Raw genomic sequence first — 9,052 nt, 5'->3', positions numbered from 1 at the left:
CGCGGGTAAATTACTAGTAATAATAATAACCAAATCATTGGGGTCTCTCTAATCTTTATTAAATAAGTTACATAATTGAAGTTGTGGTAGGGATTAAAATAGACAAATAGAGGTGAATAAAGTAAGAGATTATATTTTTGCCAACAAAAAAAAAAAAAAAAAAAAAAAAAAAAGTAAGAGATGATATATATAGATTCATCCCAATCTAAACATAACTATTATACATTTGATTTTAGCCCGGTTTGATAAAATGTTAGTCTATCAATCAATTTTGACTTATTTGATCATTATTAATTGTTTGACTTGGTTAAAAAATAGTGTTTGATTAATTAACTTTTTGTAACTTTAAAATGCTAAAATTTAAAAATCTACTCAAAACAACTTTTTCAATTAGCTTTTTGGGAAAAAAATAATTATACCAAACAGTTATCAACTAACAGCTAATTTTACTATACACATTTTCAATCAACTGATGTTATAAGCTTGTTTGATAAATAACTGTTAGCTGATTAAGTTAATTAGAGAATATAACTAGTTGATAACATTAGCTGATTGATAATTTTTATAAAGAAGAAGAAGATGATAAAGATTATAAATTTTGAAGTTTTTTAATTTATATCAAAACACTTTTTCACGTAAAAGATAACTATATTTAAAATTTCAAATGTAAATTTTTTTAGCCAACAAGAGACGTATTACACCCAAAACAAGAATTCAAATTGGCAAATACTGAATTTAGAATATATTAAACCAATATTAGGCACGTTGGCACTAAACCCAATCATATTGTGCAAAAAGAAATGTAAACAGTTCAACCGGTCAATTTAACACAGATCCATAAAAGTTACCGATTCCAACAAAATTTCTTAACATAATGGTCCCAAAAAGAAAATGTTGGCCGGAAAACGATACATGTAAAAGGATCTCCCAACTATTCCAAATATTTCACGATCAGCAGCGCCGCCGCAAAGTCATCTCCTCCCAGAATAGGTGAAAATTTCTGAGCAAACCTCAACTTTTACTAATTTCAGCAACTTTTGATGACAAGTTAGAATGTTTTCTAAAAGATCTTGAAGAGCAGACCGCCATGGGCAGCAAAGAAAGGAGCAAAAACAAGCGACTCGACAGCCATGAGCTTGATAAGAATGTTCAACGACGGCCCAGATGTGTCCTTGAGAGGGTCACCCACAGTGTCGCCTATCACAGCAGCCTTGTGCGGGTCAGATCCTTTTGGACCAAGAGTTCTTGCGTGCTCGGAAGCCCCAGCCTGTGTATCCACTCGTTAGAAATGCTATATTATAACTGAACCGTAACATAAACGGTTAGTTTAGTTCAGTTTACCTCGATATACTTCTTGGCGTTATCCCAGGCACCACCAGTGTTGGATGCAGATATAGCAATCTACACAAACCCAAAGACAATGTGTTAACGCAGGTATTCTAGAGTATTAATTGTATCTGTTAAGGATTCTTTAAAACATTACCTGTACACCAGAGACGAGGGATCCAGCAAGGACACCAGACAAGGTTTCCACGCCAAAGAAGATCCCGACAATGAGGGGAGTGAGCATGACAAGAGCACCGGGTGGGATCATCTCCTTGATAGAGGCATCAGTGGAGATCTTAACGCAGGTGGCATAGTCGGGCTTGGCTGTGCCTTCCATGAGGCCGGGGATGGTATTGAATTGCCTGCGCACTTCCTCAACCATCTTAAGAGCAGCCTTACCGACACTCTTCATTGTCATAGCAGAGAACCAGTAAGGAAGCATTGCACCGACGAGCAAACCAATAAAAACTTTAGGTGTCAGGACATCAACGGTTGAAATTCCGGCCCGGCTCACAAATGCACCAAACAAGGCGAGAGACACCAGGGCAGCAGATCCGATGGCAAAACCCTGAAAACAAAGACATCAACAGGTTGTTTACATTTGATTCTTGTTATTATTATAATTTATAATATAAGATTGAGCCAAGGTCATTCAATTGGTCTATAATGCACATGAGCCAAACCATACTAAAAGACTGAATCCAGTCAGTTAACTAGTATATCCCATGGCCTTACAAGGACTCTTAAGACTCCTCCCCCTCAAATGGAGGACCGGACTATTTTGAATCTAACCGGTTAGACCACTTGAAATCTGAAACGAAAGCTCTAGACGCCACCAAAGTGGACCGAACAAGCAGGCTAGCTTGGACATCACCAATACCATATTATAATCTAAGATTGGGCCAAGGTCACTCAATCAGACTACGCAGGCCAAAGTGCCAAACCATACAAAAAGATTGCTCCCATCAATTAACTAGTTTAACCCATAGCCTAATAAGGACTCTTAACAATTCTTAATCATGCTAATCAAAATAGGGTTCTATCACTAAAATAGACAACCAATTCCAGAAAGCTGTTAACTTTCCGGAAGATCATCTAAATTAGCTGTCTATATGTGAAACGCTAATGTAGGAGACCCTACTGGGGCTGTAATGCAAAAACAGTTCACCTTTCCAATAGCTGCCGTGGTGTTTCCAGCAGCATCAAGGGCATCGGTTCTCTCACGGATTCTGTGGCTCATGCCGGCCATCTCCGCAATTCCTCCAGCATTGTCACTGATGGGACCATACGCATCAATAGCCAAACCAGTAGCAATAGTGCTCAGCATTCCAAGGGCAGCAACCGCAATGCCATACATCGCCGCAAAGCTGAAGCTGACAAAGATGCTGATCGCTATGGCAAAAATGGGAATTATAACTGATTTGTAACCCAAAGCAAGGCCAAAAATAACATTGGTAGCAGCTCCAGTGCGGCACGAATCAGCAACATCTTGCACCGGGCTGAAAATAATAATCGGACGAGAGTTACTACCTACGAGCACTACAAGCTTACACAAGCAAAACCGAACAGCTATGAAAATAGCTTACCTGTAAGCATTGCTAGTGTAATACTCGGTGACAAACCCGATAATAAGTCCAGCCCACAAGCCAACACCAACACACAAGAACAACTGCCTGCAAGTGCACAATAGTGACACCATAACTCTATAATTTTCCTTTCGAAGATAGAAAGATAGCAATTTTCTGCAGTGCTTATTAAGAAAAAATCGTTAAAAAAGTATCACATGAACAGTAGCAGTAGGCTCACCAGCTCTTTACTGCTTTTTGAACTCCAAAGTTGAAAATGGTGAAGGAAGACGGAAGGGCAATCCAGGTAACAACAGCAATGCCAACCGTCATCAGAGCCGTGGAGATTATGAGTTGCTTCTTCAATGCTGGCTCGATTTCTTTTACTGCCTTGACTTCAAAGAAATCGGTCGCAAATAGGGTGGTGAGCAGACAAACAAGGATACCCATAGAACTAACGAGGAGAGGATATAGCATAGCAGTGAACTCATGGTTGACCCCGAAGGAAGATATTGAAGCGACAACAAGGGCAGCACAAGATGATTCCGCATATGAACCGAACAAGTCTGATCCCATGCCAGCAATATCTCCGACATTATCACCAACATTGTCAGCAATCACCTGGCATACATTTAGAAGTTAAAAAACAATAACAAAAAAAGTTTCGAGTTTCGAGTGTGCCAACATTATAGCTGAGACAGCAATCGTACCGCTGGATTCCTAGGATCATCCTCGGGGATGTTTCTCTCAACCTTACCCACAAGATCAGCTCCGACATCTGCAGCTTTTGTATATATACCGCCACCAACTCTGCCGAAGAGGGCCATAGAAGATCCACCAAGACCATAACCTGTTATAGCCTCGAACAAGCCTTCCCAATCATCACCATAGTACAACTTGAAGAGATTGATAGCAATGTACAACACCAAAAGACCATTAGCAGCAAGAAGGAAACCCATCACAGCACCCGATCTAAACGCTGTGATGAAAGCCTTCCCAACGCCCTTTCTAGCCTCCAGGGTAGTCCTGGCATTTGCATAAGTTGCGATTTTCATTCCAAGAAATCCAGACACTACTGAAGTAACAGCACCGAGCAAGAAAGATATGGTGCTGAAGACAGCAGTGGCAAGAGCGGGCTTGCACATTTTGGAGCTGTCATATGTACATGCCCGGCTCTTTGTGCTGAAACTCTCAACCGAGCCAAGGAAAACAAAGATCAAAATGGCAAAGGCTACCATGAATACACCAACATACTGGTATTCCGTGAAAAGGAATGAAGTTGCACCTGTTACATCAAAAAATTCCATTTTAGCCCAATAAGTGCAAAACCATCAATATATTTTGCAAGTAAATCGCACAAAGGAAAAGCGATACTGTAGAAATACAAATAAATAACCAAAATGAGAAAGATCAATCAAAAATCGAAAAGTATATACAAATTCCATAATTGAATAACAGGGTATACCTCTTCAACAACAGTTCACATTGAAGCTAAATACCCTTATTAAGGGAGCCATTCCAAGTTCATTATAAACAGATAATATTACCAGTGGAGATTGGTGTAACAGATTAAAAGTTAAAAGCAAAATTGTTGGAAATAAATTAACTGAGACGTAATTTTTTTGAATGTTGACTTGTTAGATAATATTCTTATCACCTGTTTCATCAGTTTTTATTCAATTCAAATTTCAATCACCAAAGTGGTTACAGACCTACAAGTAACTAGTTCAACATTTTGACTTGTAAATTGGCATGAAGTAAGGCAGTGATATAGGTATCAACTTATTAAAATATGTATGTGGGGCACCAACTTTGGAAATTACAAAGAATAAGAATAATAAAATAGGAGTAATACAATGTGGCAGTTGGCACGGCTTCTCAAAGTAGAATTTTAAGTGTGAACCTAATCACCCAAAAAGTGGTTGACAGCACAAGGGGGTGAAAAAAGCATATTATTATTATTACAGTTGGAGATATTTTTTACTATTTCTTAATTATGAAAGCACCTTTAGGTCAGACACTATTGGAATTGATTAAACAAGAGTATAATTTTCAGTGTGAACCTAATTGCGTAAAAGTTGTTGACAGCACCAATGGTGTGAAAACACATGATTACTGTAATTGGAGACATTTTTTACTTTTTCTTAATTATTATGAAAACACCTTTAGGTCAGTAAGTATTGGTATTGATTAATCAAGAACAGAGCCATGTTTATGTTAAAATCACAAAAATGAATAAATGATATATACAATAATTAGAGGCCAAAATCTAAAGCCTAAGCTTCCATAACCACGAGATAAAAGGAAGCCATAATATAATTAACCAGCCAAAGCAACCTACATTAAACGAAGGAGGAGCAAGATCTTAGGGGTGCAAACAAGTCCACATAATTTCATTAGATGTCAAAAAGTTAACTTATTAAAAGTAACCAAATAAAACAACAATTTAACATACTTGTTCCTTAAAAAACCAGATCAGAGTGTAAAGATAGCTTCCTTCCCCCTTCCTTTGCTTCACAGTCAAGATAGAGGGAAAAGAAAACTTCATATACAACACAAAGCTACTTGAGAACATAAGTATATATACGCACCAGAAATTTACATTCATATGCGGCAAATGTAGCTTAGTTCAGCTCAAACTACGCAAGAACCATCTCAAATCCAAACCGACAACACAAATCAAACAAGTATATGCACGAATATTAAGGTTTATACCTTCGGAGATGGCGTTTTGGATGTCGGCGCACTTGTGAACGACGCTGTGGTCATTGATGCCTTCCTCCTCCTCAATAAGCGACTCGGAGAAGCCGTTTTTGGCAGTTGGGGCGGAATTGTCCGGGGAGAGCTTGACCTTGGAGACGAGGACCCACTGGAGGAGAGCGAAGGCGATGCCGATGACGGCGCACACCGGGATCAGGATCTCGGTGGCGAGATCTGGCAGAATTGTCACTCCACTCATCTCTGGGACGGCGGATATGGGCGTGAGAGAGAGAAATGAGAAATGTGCGCAGTACACAGAGAGAAGAAGCAAATCAAGTTCGGCGATTTGCTGCGGAAGATCGACTACTTGCGAGTGCTGTGCTATTTATACCACTAGGTTGTCGGCTGTGCTGTGGCTGCTCACTGGTAGATTTATTTCTGGATAAATATTCTATTTATCCCAAAATTTTAGATTACTGTTTATTACGGAGTATTTGTTAGTCAATTTATTTTTTAAAATATATTCTGTTTGTCCCATTTTATCTATTCTACTTATTATTCATCAGTCAAATCTATTTTTTTTCTTTTTATATTTTCATTAGTATTTTTTTCTAATTTTTATATTTAATGATATTTTAATGTAGTTTCTAAATATATACAGAGTAAATTTTACATATTAACTCTAATCTTAATATTATAAAAAAAATTAAATGGTAAATAATTTCAATCAAGCATCATTAACTGACATTTTTCAATAATACTCCGAATATGGCGTTTAAATGTGCAAACTATTCTTAATCTTTATTTGACCTTTAATTAATTATCTAACATCCGAAAACTCTAATACCCTCAGGTTAAATACCCATAATCATCGAGTAACATACTTAGTTAGCATGTTATATGTAACTTAGTTTTGAATATATAATGCTACACGGACCAATTCTAAAAACTAACAAATATAAATTAAAACAATTATAACATATATTGATTTGGTGTAAAATTTTTTTTTTTTTTGAAAAAAAAATTCTCTAAAATTGATTAGGTTGGAACATGTGATTTCTAATATTTGAACCTTCTAAATAAAATCTCATGCTCCGTATATATTAGGTAGGAAATAATGATACAATTTCATTTTTATTTTATTCCCCTGATCACCTTATTATTGTTAATTTATGGTATGAATTCCCAAACATAGACCCGGGGCAAGGGTAGGCAATCATTATACTTTGTACGAGGGTCTATAGTGCACTGTGGATCCTCGTCCTAAACAAAATAGTTTTGAATTTTAATTTTGACGGTGATTGTTTATTATTTAATTTATGTTACATGTTTTTTTTTTTTGCACTGTAAAGCATGTGTATGTGTTTTCTGTTATGCATTTTTGTGTCTCATGTTATGCAATTCTGATACCTTAAGCGTATGGATCCTATACCTGAAATAAAGTAATATAACATGTGCTTTTGTGTCTTATGCTATGTTTTTTTGTGTCTCGTGTTATATGTCTTATGTTATGCAATTATGTACTTTAAGAATATTGATTTTGTACCGAACTAAAGTAAATATAAAATATGTGGTATGTGTGTGTTGTGTTATGCGTTTTTGTGTCTCATATTATGTAAGTATGTACCTTAAGTGTATGGATTATGTACCTAAAATATATTAGTAGTTGTGTAATACAACATATTGTGTGTCTTATTTTACGAATTTATGTCTTGTATTATGAAATTATATGCATATAGGACATATATTATATACATAAATCAGATTTAAGAATAAGTAAATATATAACATGTGTATGTGTCTTGTGTTGTGAGTTTTTGTGTCTCGTGTTATTAAATTCTGTACCTTAAGAGTATGGATTCTGTACTTAGAAAAAATTAAAATATGTGTTAAAACATGATAAAACGGGAAACTACAAAACCTGTTAAAACTTAAATATCAATGCTATGTGGACCTTGCTCCACCGAAAATGGTGGAAAAATGGATTCGTCGGATAAGAAGAAAAGAGGTGTGAAATGACCAAAATCCCTCATTATTTTAACTATTAAAAATTTTTGGCGAAATTTAGCCGACAATTTGGCTAGAGTGACCAAAATTGACAAAAATTGCATAGTTAAGGTACTAAATTGACACTTTTGAAAGTTAGATGCTGAAATTAACAAAGCTCCCATAGTTATATGACCAAAATTGAAATTTTCTCTCTTTTTTTGAATGCTACTGACTCTATTTTCTCTTTTTTAATTATAATATAGTTTAATTCGACGTCATGGTCCACATATTAATGTGTGGACCATGATCCACTTAATAATAACCGTGTTAACTTTAAATAGGACCTTTTTTTTTGTCATGTCATATACCTAAAACAGACTGTTTGGTTGGAAGGAATGAATTATGGTGGAAAGGAATTGTAATTCAGTTAGAAAAGAATAAGGTAGGAATAAAGTAGGAATTCAAATTACAGTGTTTGGTATTCAAAATAAGATTACAGGAAATGAAAGGGAATAAGTGATACAATGACTGAAACGATCTCATGTACTAATAATAATAATAATAATAATAATAATAATAATAATAATAATAATGCCTTCGAGGACAAAAATGTCTTTTCAATCTCTAATTTAACACTGAATTACAATTTCTAGGGGGGAGTTTGGAATTGTAATTCAGCATTTGGAGTGAATTGCAATTCGGTGAAATTACAATTATCTCCAATCAAACAATGTAATTTTGATCTCTACAAATTACAATTCAACTATATCAAAACTATATCCAACCAAACAGCCCGTAAAACAATAGGACCGACCTGCCAAACATCCTCCAATAGCATGTGGAGCATGGAATTCCCGTACATCCTCCATGATTCATGAACTCTCCTCATTTTGCACTTTCTTAATTAGCATGTTGAGGGAAATTTTTTAGTGTCGCACATTCAAAGAAGTGAAAGAACCTTCTTGGAATTAAAAAAAAAAAAAAGTAAGTAAATAATTATTGGAATCTAATAAGTGCGAGATTCTTTTTTTTTTTTTAATAAGAAATTTTGTGTTCAATTCTCCTTGTTACACTTAACATTTCATAATTGATCACTATGAGCTCAGAATGTACAAATAATCAATAATGTACACGTAATGATGGAATGATATTTTGGTTACATGTAATATTTGTTTATATGTACTTTTTTAATTTAATGAAGTCGAACGAGTCAATAACATTTTCACTGATACTCGAATTTACGACTTTCCACTTGAAAGAGTCATTTCATACCGCTTGACCACAAAGTCTTTGACATCTACTAAAGTTGTGAAGTTGTTAAGGCGTTATTACCCGAAAGATTTGAAAAATCAAATTGTTTATGGGGAATGAGTTTGATTAGTCAGTATTTGTTTAACATAAATATCTTGTTTACGTTATGTAATGAAGGGGGCAAGCTCCTTCTTTACTATGAATATTATCTAGTATATATA

At 35.4% G+C, this 9,052-nt stretch overlaps 1 protein-coding gene across 1 annotated transcript; it reads right to left on the bottom strand.

Annotated features, from left to right (window-relative positions):
- Positions 1–727: 727 nt before the first annotated feature.
- Positions 728–5,994, bottom strand: LOC109178777 (pyrophosphate-energized vacuolar membrane proton pump). The gene is made up of 8 exons (XM_019328334.1): positions 5,607–5,994; positions 3,602–4,176; positions 3,133–3,512; positions 2,913–2,999; positions 2,495–2,825; positions 1,484–1,894; positions 1,342–1,401; positions 728–1,267 (listed from the first exon to the last, which is right to left on the bottom strand). Exons 1-8 carry the CDS (start codon positions 5,848–5,850, stop codon positions 1,061–1,063), a joined length of 2,295 nt encoding a protein of 764 aa, XP_019183879.1. The 5' UTR covers positions 5,851–5,994; the 3' UTR covers positions 728–1,060.
- Between the last annotated feature and the right edge of the window lie 3,058 nt (positions 5,995–9,052).

The sequence above is a fragment of the Ipomoea nil genome, unplaced genomic scaffold (genome assembly GCF_001879475.1).
Source record: "Ipomoea nil cultivar Tokyo-kokei standard unplaced genomic scaffold, Asagao_1.1 scaffold0869, whole genome shotgun sequence".
NCBI classification, from domain to species: Eukaryota; Viridiplantae; Streptophyta; class Magnoliopsida; order Solanales; family Convolvulaceae; genus Ipomoea; species Ipomoea nil.
This window is presented reverse-complemented; position numbering and strand designations above follow the sequence as displayed.

What these genes read in the sequence shown, in the direction of transcription:
- LOC109178777 (XM_019328334.1), bottom strand. Translation starts at nt 5,850, where the DNA reads ATGAGTGGAGTGACAATTCTGCCAGATCTCGCCACCGAGATCCTGATC. An exon ending in CCAAAACGCCATCTCCGAAG is followed by an intron (nt 4,177 to 5,606) that starts GTATAAACCTTA and finishes TTGATGTAACAG; the next exon opens with GTGCAACTTCATTCCTTTTC. An exon ending in CAAAAAGCAGTAAAGAGCTG is followed by an intron (nt 3,000 to 3,132) that starts GTGAGCCTACTG and finishes GTGCACTTGCAG; the next exon opens with GCAGTTGTTCTTGTGTGTTG.